The sequence below is a fragment of the Terrapene carolina genome, unplaced genomic scaffold (genome assembly GCF_002925995.2).
Source record: "Terrapene carolina triunguis isolate 2854851 unplaced genomic scaffold, T_m_triunguis-2.0 Scaffold58, whole genome shotgun sequence".
NCBI classification, from domain to species: domain Eukaryota; kingdom Metazoa; phylum Chordata; order Testudines; family Emydidae; genus Terrapene; species Terrapene triunguis.
The window spans coordinates 83,554,415-83,569,126 of NW_020664409.1; the positions used below are offsets into that span (position 1 = coordinate 83,554,415).

At 43.8% G+C, this 14,712-nt stretch overlaps 1 protein-coding gene across 1 annotated transcript in view; it reads right to left on the reverse strand.

Annotated features, from left to right (window-relative positions):
• The window catches only part of EIF3E (eukaryotic translation initiation factor 3 subunit E), a 62,323-nt gene extending 49,911 nt beyond the window's left edge, over positions 1 to 12,412 (reverse strand). The window contains exons 1-3 of the mRNA XM_024194488.3: positions 12,290 to 12,412; positions 6,033 to 6,147; positions 1,101 to 1,218 (exon numbers count right to left, since the gene is read on the reverse strand). Coding sequence (XP_024050256.1) covers positions 1,101 to 1,218; positions 6,033 to 6,147; positions 12,290 to 12,379 — 323 coding nt within the window. The 5' untranslated portion in view covers positions 12,380 to 12,412. The remainder of the gene's footprint in view (positions 1 to 1,100; positions 1,219 to 6,032; positions 6,148 to 12,289) is intronic.
• Between the last annotated feature and the right edge of the window lie 2,300 nt (positions 12,413 to 14,712).

The window sequence follows — 14,712 nt, forward strand, 5'->3', positions numbered from 1 at the left end:
TATGCCCAGAAATATTTCAACAACTCAAATTAATCAGAATACTGCAATGTTATCTTGCCACTCTGTCCATGCCATTTATCATGAGTACTACAAATATTAAGGAGTTGCAATGATATGCTGCATTAAAAAAATATTTCTCGGGGGTGAAATTCAGGTATCGGCATTTTCTGAAACTCCCTAATAAAAGGTATTGAACAACTTGGTTAAGGTGTTGCAAATAATATAACATTCTTCACTAAGGAGAAAATAGTCTGCAATTCTCAGGGCTGGTCTTCACTACAGAGATCAACGCTGCTGTAATCGATGCTGCAGGGATCAATTTAGCGGGTCTAGTGAAGACCTGCTAAATCAACAGCAGAGCGCTCTCAGGTCGACCTCAGTACTCCAGCTCTCAGAGAAGAGTAAGGGAAGTTGACCAGAGAGCGTCTCCCGGCAACACAGCGCAGCGAAGACACCGGGGTAAGTCGACCTAAGCTACGTAGCTGGAGTAGCATAACTTAGGTTGACTTACTCCTGTAGTGAAGACAAGCCCTCAGACTCACTTCTTGAACTGGCAGGCCTATGAAAATGCCTCAGGTTGCTGATGCTTCTAGCTGTTTAAGAAGTTATTTTCGTCACCTCTGAAGGTGATTACAACAGCCAATTATGTGCCTGGTAGGATGATACTTCAACATTCTACTTTGAAGATGTTATGCGAAAAGAGCAGCAGAAAATTAACATCTCGCTTGGGCTTTTCAGGGATGACTTCAAAGGCCTTTCTACCTATTTCATCATCTAAACACAAACAATATTTAAATTATGACAAAACATTTCTTACAAGATGATTTATTTTTATTTTATTTCTGTATTTAACCACTTTGGTGGTCAACATCCTGAAGTATAAGCTCTCCCTCACAGAGACATTATTAATGGAAAGCAGAATATCATCATATGGAGGTCCAAGACATCACAGCATAAATATCAACATCCGGTACAGGCAAAGGGAGCAAAGATTTTCAGCTTCAAACTGACAACTGTTAATTTTTTTCTTTGCACTGGTCCAACAAGACATCTGGGAAGATTAATTCCTACAATGTCTAGAGTATTAAAGAAAATATTACCTAGTAGATTGCATTTGTCTTGTAGTTTCTGGGTCTTCAAACATCTTGACAATTGGCTCAGTTTCTAACTGAAGCTGTTTCAGCTGTGCAACAACAGCAGTCCTCTTTTCACGCAAAGCTAGATAAAGAAAGAGTACAATGTAAAGTTAACACCTTAGCAAGCAGCCTGTAGTTATCTGATGTAGAATCAGCTAGAGTGCGGAGTACCCTGGCATCCAAAAAACTCAGCTCATTTGTCCCCTCAATCAAGCCACATTAACTGCCACAATGATTAATAAAGAATTAAAGGAGTGTGATATAATTAAGTGCTGAGATAACACATTTCTGTATAGCATTTGACTTGGTACCACATGACATTTTGATTAAAAAAACAGAACGATATAAAATTAACATGGCACAAATTAAATCAATTCAAAGGTAGCTAACTGATGTCTCAAAAATTTGTAAAAGGGGAGTCAACATTAAATGAGTGTTTCTAGAGGGGGACCACAGGGATCAGTTCTTGGCACTATGCCATTTAATGTTTTTTATCAATGACCTGGAAGAAAACAAAATCATCACGGATAGTTTGCAGGTGACACAAAAATTTGGGGAATGGTAAATAATGAAGCGAACAGGTCGCTGATACAGAGTGATCTGGACTGCTTGATAAATGGGCCAAAAGCACACAATATGCATTTTTAATACAGCTAAATATATACATATGCATCCAGGAATAAAGAACACAGGGCATGCTTATAGGATGGGGGGTCTCTATCTAATTACCTGAGCATGAGCTCCCAGTGAGATGCTGTGGCCAAAAGAGCTAATGCAACCCTGGGATGCATAAACAGGGGAATCTTGAGTAGGAATAAAGGCTATTTTACCACTGTATTTGGCTTTGACCGCTCCTGGAATACTTTTCCCAGTTCTGGTGCTCACAAATCAAGAAGAATGTTTATAGATTGGAAGGAGTTCAGAAAAGAGCCATGAAAATGAAAATAATTAAAGGATTAAAAAACATCCCTTTCAATAATAGAGCTCCTTTTGTCTATTTAGCTTAACAAAGAGAAGGTTAAGGGGTGACTTAATTACAGTCTATAAGAAGCTATTTGGGGAACAAATATTTAATATTGGGCTCTTCAATTTAGCAGAGAATTGTATATGATCCAATGGCTGCAAGTTAAAGTAAGACAAATTCAAACTGGAAGTAAAGCGTATCTCCACTCCCAACAGTGAGAGTAATTAATCATTGGAACAGCTTACCAAGGGCCCTGGTGAAGTCTCCATCATTGACAATTTTTAATCAAGATTGGATGTTTTTTCTAAAAAGATGTGTTTTGGGACTTATTGGGGAAGTGTACGTCCTGTGTTATACAGAAAGTCAGACTAGATCAGGGGTAGGCAACCTATGGCACGCGTGCTGAAGGCGGCACACGAACTGATTTTCAGTGGCACTCACACTGCCCGGGTCCTGGCCTCCGGTCGAGGAGGCTCTGCATTTTAATTTAATTTTAAATGAAGCTTCTTAAATATTTTAAAAACCTTATTTACTTTACATACAACAATAATTTAGTTATATATTAAAGACTTATAGAAAGAGACCTTCTAAAAACATTAAAATGTATTACTGGCACGCAAAACCTTAAGTTAGAGTGAATAAATGAAGACTCGGCACACCACTTCTGAAAGGTTGCAGACCCCTGGACTAGATGATAACACTGATCCCTTTTGGCTTGGAATCTATGACTCATTTTACAAGTGACTAGCTTACTAAAAAGCCACTATCTCTATGGAAGAGTTTTACATCCCAGTCATGAACAACTTAAAAGATTTTTCATCCACCATGAAGGAAGATACAATGTTTTGGATACATTTGCTTGCTTCTGACAAAGTTGCAAAGGTGAAAAGCAATACAAGGGAAGATGCTACATATATTCAAGGGGAATGGAATAATTATCTGCTCAACTGAAACTGTACGAAAAAAATCTTCTACAAATCTAGGCTAGATTTTTGTTCTGCGATCACTCAAACTCTGACAGAAAACTTATTTGAAAAGTAAGAAGAAAGATGCTTATAAGCAGCCTAATCTGCAAAATAACTTTCAAGCTGGTAGAAATAGTTAGGAACACTATAGTTTTAAATCCGGTGCTACCATGTGTGACAGAGGAAGCATTTATATATCAGCTTGAAGAAACCATGATTTGGAACAAAACAGCCAAAGTTTGAGAAAAATCAGCTATTTGAGTATAGAACTTTATGGAGCAAGAGGTTCCGCCACCCAATCCAGCAACGAGACAAAGATAACCAAAAGAATGAAGTTGTCCCAACAAACACTGCAATCAACCACAGTGTTGTATCCACAGAAGAATGATCCTGGGCGTAACCCACCACAAATCTGAGAACGAATTCTAGTGGACAAACTGGTAATGGTGAGTAATTCACAACCCAGTCTAAACCTGAGAAACACTTGCCTGATAAGTTGTACTTCAATATGATGGAACTATCCACACCTTCAGTTGACTCTTGTGATTACAAAAATGAAGATGGTGGGGGAAGAAGAGGGCAAAAGGAGAAAACATTTAGTTACCTTACTGATTATATGAAAGCATGTTTATTCCGTGACTCCTGCAGTTGAACAAGTTAAAGGTAAGGAAGGCAGAAGAAAGTATAATTATGAAATGTGTGCAAATGCATTTGTTTAATGTATTTCCACTAAATTTCTAGCTTTAACTAATTAATACTGTTAAAAGCGACAAAGAGTCCTGTGGCACCTTATAGACTAACAGAAAGGTGCCACAGGACTCTGTTGCTTTTTACAGATCCAGACTAACACGGCTACCCCTTAATACTGTTAAGTTTCTTAAGAATGCAACTCAACTATAACCTTGGCAACAGTTATTCAGCTGACAGAAAGATTGAGAGTTGCCCATACATAACCCTTCATGGTAAATTTGGATAAAAAGAACAATCTACACTTATTATAATTATGTATATAAAAGTAGTCTGTACAGAGAGAAAATTAAATGTACAAAAGTGCAGCACTTGGTGCACCACAGGTCAGATTTCTTGCACAGAGCACCAAGCAAACAAATATTGCTGAATAGTACTTGACTCTGAATGAAAGTGTTACCTGCAGTAAACTTTATTTTATATTGTTAGATAAAGTTAATGATGGTTAACATTTGAATCATCACATACAGAAGAAATTTTATACTGCAAGTTACTGTAAGAAATATAGAATAGCAGTATCACTGAATAGGCATCAAATTGTCAATAATATAGAATAGTTTAATTTCAAGAATAAATTACATGCTCTAGAACAGGGGTTCTCAAACTGGGGGTTGGGACGCCTCAGGGGGTCGCGAGGTTATTACATGGGGAGTCGCGAGCTGTCAACCGCCACCCCAAACCCTGCTTTGACTCCAGCATGTATAATGGTGTTAAGTAGATAAAAAAGTGTTTTTAATTTATAGGGGGGAGAGGTGTCACACTCAGAGGCTTACTATGTGAAAGGGGTCACCAGTAAAAAAGTTTGAGAGCCACTGCTCTAAAAAATGCAAACAAAAGGATAATTTGGGAGGAATGTAGCTGGATTGTGTGTGGAATGCAGGCAGAGGATTCCCAGTAACCAGACTTATTTCCTCAGCTTTCTTCTAGATATGAACTCAAACTTCAAGGAATCGTTCCTACATATATGCAAGCTATTGAAGTGAAACATCATCCAACTAGAAAACTGCACATCAGCTGAAATGGTGTACTGTAAGACTGAATCAAAATGTTAAATAAAAATGTTAAGATTGCCAAATCAGGTGCTCAAAAGTTAGGAAATGCCAGAATTGAATGCTTGTACATTAATTTGCTCCCCAGGAAGTTTGTGTAATGACATTCTTGCCTAGTATCAAAAGGAAAGTTTGTGGAAAAGCCAGGACTAGAACCCAGATTTCTTTGGTCCCAGCCCATTGCTTTAAACACAAGAGAACTTTCTGCTACTCACTGCCTCATTTGCTGCTCATCTTGCACAATCAATGAAGCAGAGGTCTTGTAGAACAAGCTGTATGTAATCCTGTAAAGACTAATGAAGTCATTCCTAACTTTTGAATACCTGACTTTGAAACCTTAATGATCCCTAAACAGTTTTTTGCAAGTAACATTTATTAAATGCAAAGTTATACTAATTTACCTGTAGTCCCAATGCCTAGACTCTGGGCGAAAGGATAATTTACCCCTTGTCACAGAACATGCTTGACCTCTCTGCTGTTTTATGTTTTTATTCATGACATAGGAACCATAACTTTGAACTTCCACACGTGTGATTAAACCTCAATCACAACTGCCCTGAAAATCATATTCAGTGCTGTAATAGAAATACCTTGTCTCTATAGTTTCCAAGATTGAATGCTTTAAAAGGAAAGCTTGAACACAGCCCCCCCAGCACACCTAACTGTGCAATATTATATTTTCACAGGCAAAGAATAGCTTTGTAACCAATGATATGGCATCAGGGGAGTTATGGTAATCCCGAAGTCTTTGTTATTGGTCATGAAGTACTCTTATATACCACTTTGAAACGCTAAATTTTTAAATAAAAGAAAATATTTTGCAAGATTAATGACAATGACCTTTTTTAAACAAGGCACCTGCTTTCATTAATCATCTTTCCTTAAATTTGATATTGATATTTTTATTCCATAGGTACCAAGTACTACATACAAGTTATTACCAACTATCAATGTATTCTTCAGAACCATCCCAGAATACGATGCCAAGTGAACAGTGGTCAAAAGGAAAGAACAAAATGACAAATGTTTTAAACAAAAAACTACCACCAGGGATAGTTTTGAGACAATAAAATTGGCAGTTGTTGGAAAGGATTGTTATGATCTCATTCACTCAAGCATCTACTTTAAAACTGACCGCAAAATCCACAGATCCACTTATGACCAAGCTTACCATGAGGAATCTCATCTGAATAAAGGTTTTTGTACACATCCATAGCGAAATCCACCATGTTGGTATCACTAAGAAGCTCCAATTTTCCTTGAAGTAATTCTTTTTCATTGTATATCTGAAACAATAAGTTAAAAAGATTTCATATAACATATTGAAACACTCTTTAAATAAAGCATCTGATTACTTTTTAAAGATAGCAATGGTGGCAATAACAGGACCTTAAATTTGACATTAAGTAGTTCTTCAAAACTCCCCACAATTCTTTTCTACTAGTTGGAGAGTCTATGGCCCATTTGTATCTCCTATGATGGCAATGATACGTTATGCATGTTGTATTATAGTTGTAAAATGTTAAATATTTTAACATCAAAGAACATTCAGATGGATGACCATTAAAACTGTATCTGGTTTGATAATTTACACACAGTAAGAACCATATGGCTGAAGTGTTGTGATAAATCCAACATGGAAATATTACACAAATGTTTTAGTAAAAGAAATTATTTGGTATTCTGGCAGCTTGTTTACCTACTTCGGAAGTGCCTAAGCAAAATTCCAGGCAGAAATTGTATGCAGCCTCACATATCTTTCAGCAAGAGCTGGAGAGCTAAATTTCCTCTCTACCCTAACTTATGGCTGAGGCTACACTTCAGTTCATCACATCAAAATGGTGAACAACTGTGGAAGTAACATAAAAAACAACTGAACAGTAAATTCAAAATTTAGTCAGTTTTAAAGAGATGTGCCCTGTTATCCAACCATATTAGGATCAACTGAGCATGTTTTTAATATATTTGGATTAATTTACTGCAAAATATCTTAATAGGCTAGGCATTAAAAAAATAAAGTTGGACAAAATACATTGATGGCTAAGGGTAGACACACAAGAGTAGTAATATCTAACCAGGTCTGTGAACTTTATTATGTGGTGTTTTACCCTACAGAACTGCAAGCTTTGCATTTTAGACAATATGTATGATTACATTTCACAAATTAAGCAACTACAACATGTGTGCTTTTTTTATTATTTAAAAACTAGGTTTTTCTAAAAAAATAAAACATTCAGTATACTCAAAACTCCCATTGATTGCAATGGGAGTACTTTCTTATTCTATGGAGTCTGCCAATTTGCTTGTGACTAGATAATGTTTTCACCCCTCAGCCATAAGGCCGATAACCAGAAACTCTCCTACATCTCTCTATGCAGGAAAAGCCCACCTAATTTAGGTTTCAACAAGTATTTTAGCAAGTTTTGAGGGTAGCTGTAGTTTTGTTTTAAATTAACGTATGCTTCCAAGAAAAGCTACACTAGTGCAGTCACCAGAGCTGACATGAGGGGTCAAAAGGGAGGACATTTGTACTGGTGCTGAGTTCAGGGCCCCCCCCCCCCCAAGAACTAGGCACACCATTTGTCCAATTTTAAACTTGCTAGTCATGCTTTTCTAACGTTAGCGACTAATATTATCAGCTGGAGATCCAGTACTCAGATAAAGCCACACTTGTTTTTGTCTGGTATCAGATGGGGGAACGCCATAATGAAGTGTGCTACTCTGTCTCCGCTGATAGGACCTTATGCACACAGTGAATGCAAGGTCATGCAGGCAAGGAAGCACACTCTTCAAAATTGCAACCCCCTGCTGCCTCACGCAGCATAACCTCACATGCACTCTGTGCGCGAGGTCATACAGAGGTGGGTGAAGTCACATCCTCAGGCCTGTCCCAGGAAGTACCAGAACCGAGACCGAACAACCTATCCAAAACCTCTAATGTCTGCGTAAATAAAAGTGAAATAGAAGGGAGTGAGGCCCCAACAAACACAACATACTGAGGCCTCAAATTTCTCTAGCTGAGCCTGCAAGTCACATTTAGCTTTACACCAATGTGTAAGAACAACCCGAGTGGGTCAGACCAAAGGTCCATCTAGCCCAGTAGCCTGTCTTCCAACAGTGGCGAATGCCAGGTGCTTCAGAGGGAATGAACAAAGCAGGTAATCATCAAGTGATCTATCCCCGTCTCCCATAACCACTAGAAAACAGTGGCTAGGGACACCATCCCTGCTCATCCTGGCCAACAGCCACTGATGGACCTATCCTCCAAGGATGTATCTAGCTCTTTTTTGACCCGTTATAGTCTTGGTCTTCACAACATGCTCTGGCAAGGAGTTCCACAGGTTGACTGCATTGTGTGAAGAAATACTTACATTTGTTTAAAACCTGCTGCTATTAATTTCATTTGGTAACCCCTAGTTCTTGTGTTATGAGGAGTAACTAACACTTCCTTATTTACTTTCTCTACACCAGTCATGATTTTACAGATCCCTGTCATATCCCTCCCTTAGTCGTCTCTTTTTCTGAGATGAAAAGTCCCAGTCTTATTAATTTCTCCACACATGGAAGATGTTCCATCCACCTAATCATTTTTGTTGCCCTTTAGTGTACCTTTTCCAATTCTAATATATCTTTTTTGAGATGGGGTGACCAGATCTGCACACAGTATTCCAGATGTGGGCATACCATGGATTTATATAGAGACAATATATTTTCTGTCTTATCTATCCCTTACTTAATGATTTCCAACGTTCTGTTAGCTTTTTTGATTACCGCTGCACACTGAGTGGATGTTTTCAGAGAACTATCCACAATGACTCCAAGATCTTGCTTGAGTGGTAACAGCTAATTTAGACCCCATCCTTTTATATGTATACAGGAACTCCTCACTTAAAGTCATACCGGTTAACGTTGTTTCATTGCTGATCAATTAGGGAACATGCTCGTTTAAAGTTGTGCAATGCTCCCTTCTAACGTCGTTTGGCAGCCACCTGCTTTGTCCACTGCTTCCAGGAAGAGCAGCCCATTGCAGCTAGCTGGTGGGGGCTTGGAACCAGGGTGGACCGGCAGCCCCCCATCAGCTCCCCCCTCCCCTAAGTTCCCTGTGCAGCAGCTGCCCAGCAGGCTAACAATTGCAGCAGTCCCTTCCACCACTGCCATGTGCTGCTCCTGCCCTCTGCCTTGGAGCTGCTCCCCGAGACTCCTGCTTGCTGTGTGGGGGGGGAGGGGAGAAAAAGGGGGGCTGTCAGGATATCCCCCTCCCCCCTGCTCCTGCACCCCACTTAACCCATCTTCCATAGAGCCGGGGGGACACACGACAGGGCTCAGGACGGAGGGAGCTTACTGGCAGCAGCTGCAGTCTCAGCAAGCTGATCTAATTAACAAGGCAGTGTACTTAAAGGGGAAATGCGCATCTCTCTCTCACACACACACACACACACACACACACACACACACACACACACGGTGTGTCTCTCTGTCTGCCATGCTGTCTCCCCTCCCTCCGTTCCTGCTGCCTTGCAGAGTGTGAGAGTTAACGCTTGAGGGTTCAGCCAATTGCTAGTTCATCATTTAGCAGGAAGGCAGTCCCTGGGAAATATCCCACCCTCTGACTCAACCTCAACCAAGCTTCACAATCATCATCACTGTGTACCAGTATTAAATGGTTTGTTTAAAACTTATGCGTGTGTGTGTGTCTCTCTTTTGTCTGGTGAAAAAAAATTCTCTGGAACCTAGCGCCCCCCCTTACATTAATTCTTATGGGGAAATTGGATTCGCGTAACATCATTTCGCTTAAAGTCACATTTTTCAGGAACATAACTACAACGTTGAGTGAAGAGTTACTGTAGTTGGGATTATGTTTTCCAATGTGCATTACTTTGCATTTATCAACACTGAATTTCATCTGCCATTTTGTTGCCCAGTCACCCAATTTTGTGAGATCCCTTTGTAGCTCTTCCCAGTCTGCTTTGGACTTAACTACCTTCAGTAGTTAATAGAATCGTGGAAGATAAGCGTCGGAAGATATCTCAGGAGGTCATCTAGTCCAACCCCCTGCTCAAAGCAGGACCAACCCCAACGAAATCATCCCAGCCAGGGATTTGTCAAGCCAGGTCTTAAAAATCTCTAAGGATGGAGATTCCACTACTTCCCTAGGTAACCCATTCCACTGCTTCACCACTCTCCTAGTGAAAAAGTTTTTCCTAATATCCAACCTAGACCTCCCCCACTGCAACTTGAGACCACTGCTCCTTGTTCTGTCATCTACCACCACTGAGAACAGCCTAGCTCCACCCTCTTTGGAACCCCCCTTCAGGTAGTTGAGTGAGGGGGGATTTGATAGCAGCCTTTTTCTCTTCTGCAGACTAAATAACCCCAGTTCCCTCAGCCTCTCCTAAGTCATGCCCCAGCCCCCTAATAATTTTCATTGCTCTCCACTGGACTCTCTCTAATTTGTCCACATCCTTTCTGTAGTGGGGGCCCAAAAACTGGATGCAATACTCCAGATGTGGCCTCATCAGTGCCAAATAGAGGGGAATAATCACTTCCCTCGATCTGCTGGCAATGCTCCTACTAATGCAGCCCAATATGCCGTTAGTCTTCTTGGCAAGAAGGACACACGGTTGACTCATATCCAGCTTCTCATCCACTGTAATCCCCAGGTCCTTCTCTGCAGAACTGCTGCTTAGCCAGTTGGTCCCCAGCCTGTAGCAGTGCATGGGATTCTTCTGTCCTAAGTGCAGGACTCTGTACTTGTCCTTGTTGAACCTCATCAAATTTCTTTTAGCCCAATCCTCCAATTTGTATAGGACACTCTGGTCCCTATCCCTACCCTCCAGTGTATCTACCTCTCCCCCCAACTTTGTGTCATCCGCAAACTTGCTGAGGGTGCAATCTATCCCATTATCCAGATCATTAATGAAGATGTTGAACAAAACAGACCCCAGGACAGACCCCTGGGGCAGTCCGCTTGATACCAGGCTGCCAACTAGACATCAAGCCGTTGATCACTACCCGTTGAGCCCAACGATCTCGCCAGCTTTCTATCAACCTTATAGTCCATTCATCCAATCCATACTTTTTTAACTTGCTGGCAAGAATACTGTGGGAGACCATATCAAAAGCTTTGCTAAAGTCAAGATATATGATCTGCAAATTTTGACACCTCACTGTTTATCCCTTTTTCCAAATCATTATGAATATGTTGCATTGTACTGGTCCAAGTACAGACCCTGGTACAGCACTATATATATCTCGCCATTCTGAAAACTGAACATTTATTCCTACCATTTGTTTCCTATCTTGTAGCCAGTTACTGATCCATGAGAGAACTTTCCCTCTTATCCCATGACATCTTACCTTGTTTAAGTGCCTTTGATGAGGGACCCTGTCACAGGCTTTCTGAAAATCTAAGTACACTATATCCACTTGAACTCCCTTGTCCACATGCTTGCTGACCCCCTCAAAGAATTCTAGTAGGCTGTAAGGCATGATTTCTCTTTACAAAAACCATGTGAATGCTTCCCCAACAAATTATGTTCACCTATGTGTAGATATATCAGTATAGGAGAATCAGGGTTTAAACCCGAATGCAGACAAGGCCTTGGAGCTACAAGGTTCCTCAATAGTACTAGAAGGTTTAGGAGACACAAGGCAAGATAATAAGAGAAGTCTCTCCTACCCAGGGTGTGATGGGAAGGAGGAGGCATGCCCACACAGGTGCAGGTCCAGGGGGATCTGAGGGAGATTCCCTCGCCCCACCTTGGGGCGGGGGGTGCCCACCAGCAGCTGGGGAAGGATTCCCCCACCGCACCTTGGGAGAGAACAGAACCCAAACCCGTGGAGAGATGGGAGAGGAAGTTCCTCCACCCCACCACGTGAGGGGCCGGGGTCCACGATCATGGGCAGCTGGGGAAGGATCTCCCCACCCCACCTTGATAGAGAACGGGACCCAAACCTGCGGGGGGGGGGGGGCGGGAAAGGATCCCCCCACCCCACCTTGTGAGGGGACGCGGGACGCAGGCCCGAGGGCAGCTGGAGGAGGATGCCCTGCCCCCCGCCAAGAGAGAACGGGAAGAAGAGCAGGTAGCCCCGAACCTGCCCTCCAGCCGCCCCCCGTTTTCCGCAGTGGCTCCGGAGCGCGCAGACCGGCCCCCACGGGACAGGCAATTAGACTCCAGGCAGCTCTTCCCGAACTCCCTGCGCATCGCCACGGCCCGCAACGCCGCAACGCTGCCCGGGCGGCGCGCCCGTCGCTCAGGCCGGGGCCCGTGGGGAGGCCGATGGCAGCCCGGCGGCCCCTGGCCGGGCCTCATTACCGCCCTCCCCCGAGAGGGAGCAGGCCCAAGGGCTGGTTTCCGCCTGCCACGTGTCGGCTGCGACTGAAGGCGGGCCCGCGAGGGGCGGGGGAGCGGCCCGGTCTCCACGTACCTCCTTGACGGACAGGAACTCGAGCAGCGGGAAGACCAGGTGCCGGTCCAAGAAGTGCGCGATCCGGGTGGTCAGGTCGTACTCCGCCATCTTGGGAAAAGGGGGCGGTGCCGCACCCGGGCAGCTTCACCAACGCGCACAGAGACGCAGACGCGACGCCGTCTTGGGGAAGGGGCGTGGTCAGAGTGAAGGTAATGCGCGCGCGCGCGCGCGCATGTAACCTCCTAGCCGGCGGGAGATGGTCTGCGCGCATGCGTGCGAGGATGGCCTGGGCCGCGCGCGTCCTGGGCGTGCTCGTGCTCGGGCTGAGGGCTTGCAGCCAGTCGGGATAGTAAAGAGGGAGGTTGGCCGCGCGTTTACAGCCCCTCGTATCCTTCAGTAGGCGCGTGTGCTGCTGCTGCGCGTAGTGGGCCCGCGCTAAACGCTGGATCCGACCACACGGGGCTGCGGCTTGGCGCGCGGTGGTCGGCTCGCACGGCTGCCAAAGTGGGGAGTTAAAGAGCTTCATTTGTTAATTGCGTCTTGCCTTGTGCAAACCATCTACCAGCCATGCCTGGAACTTACTAAACACAAACAGCTCTGCCTACACCAGGAGTGCAAGTAGGGTGGTACCCTCCAGGACACAGTACCGGCAAGAAATTTTTAGCCAGTTCGGGGTACCGGAAAGACTTGGAGCTAGCCCCCTTCTCTGGAGGGGGGTGGGTGGGGCTGCGCTCTGCTCCTTAAAGGAGCAAAACATGGCTAGAGAGGGCATTCATTCTTTATATGGCTTTAACAGCACAATATATATGCTAACAAACTTAAACATAGGCTTTGGTTAAGTTTGTTAATGTATTGTGCTGTTATGTTGGTCAGGAGTCCGCAACGGGGGAAGTGGTGGAGGCATAAGCGCCAACTTTCTCCAGCGCCAGTGGGTGCCTGAGCCCCCCCACCCGTTTCCCCGCCCCTGGCCTGCCCCCATTCTAACCCCATCCCCAAAGTCCCCGCCCTATCTCTGTCCCCTCCCTGCCCCTATTGGATCCTTTCCCCAAATCCCCGGCCCCGCCTCTTCCCCCAGCACGCCGCGTTCCCCCTCCCACTCCCTCCCTCCCCCGCGAGTCTGCTGTTTCTTGGCGCAAGCACTGGGAGGGAGGGGGGAAAAGCAGGATGCGGCAGCGCTCACGGCGGAGGTGGAGGTAAGCTGGTGCAGGGGGACGGGGTGGGGTAACGGGGAGCTGCCAGTGGGTGTTGAACACCCACCAATTTTTTTCCATGGGTGCTCTAGCCCGGAGCACCCACGGAGTTGGCGCCTATGGGTGAAGGAATGGAAGGTGTTTAAACAGTGTTTTTTATTCTGTTTCTCCTCATTGGTCTGAATTATCCATGACATCCATACTCCATCACATCAAGTCCAAATCATTAGAGGAATGCCTGTGCTTGCACTGGCCAGAGGATGTTTGGATTCTGATGTCAGCCCAGTTCTGCAGCCTGATAGGAATCAGGTATTGTCCCCAGTGTACATAGAATTCTTCTTTGCAGCCAAACCAGTCTAACATGCTTTTTGTTAACTGGAGCAGCAAAACAAAGAAAACAAGTGCCTCATTTTCCAGCTTTGTGGGTGAGAGAACTATAAGTGAAGATTATAATGCCAGACACTGACAGCCTTAAACCAGCTGCCTCAGGGATCTGCCAAGAACTTTGCTGAAAATATGTTCCTCATCTTAGCAGCGGAGCTAAGACTTATCACACATCTGCCCACCTTTATTCGAATGAAAGCTCCGTCTGATCTGACAGCTCAGGCATTGTCAGTTTCGTCCACAACAATTTACAAACTTGGAAACTAATCCTGTAAACCCTTAATCATTTGAGCAATCCCATTGAAGACAATGGGACTATCTGTATGACTATGGACCACTTTTGTGGACTGGTAAGAGTTTCAGGAGTCTGTTCCTATAAAGGAAGTTGAATCCCTCATTTAAATGCAAATGTTTGGGTACAATACCATAAAGCAGTTTAGGATACAGTTCTACTTAAAATTTGTCTTTTAATACATCAAGTGCTGAAATGGCACCTCACCCAACTCCCATATTCCATATAAACTGACTGAATACTACATATTGGGGAGGTTATAATGGGCTATAATGTATCTGTATGGGATTTTGCTGAGTCATTCCCCACCGGAAGTGGAATTTACCATTACATTACAGGAAGTGAAATTATTAAGTCATAGGTAATGGACTCCTATGTTTCTTAGGCCTGGTCTACACTAACCCCCCAAGTCGAACTAAGGTACGCAACTTCAGCTACGTGAATAACGTAGCTGAAATCGACATACCTTAGTTCGAACTTACCGCGGTTCAGACGCGGTCCACACGCGGCAGGCAGGCTCCCCGTCGACTCCGCGGTACTCCTCTCGCCGAGCTGGAGTACCGCAGTCGACGGCG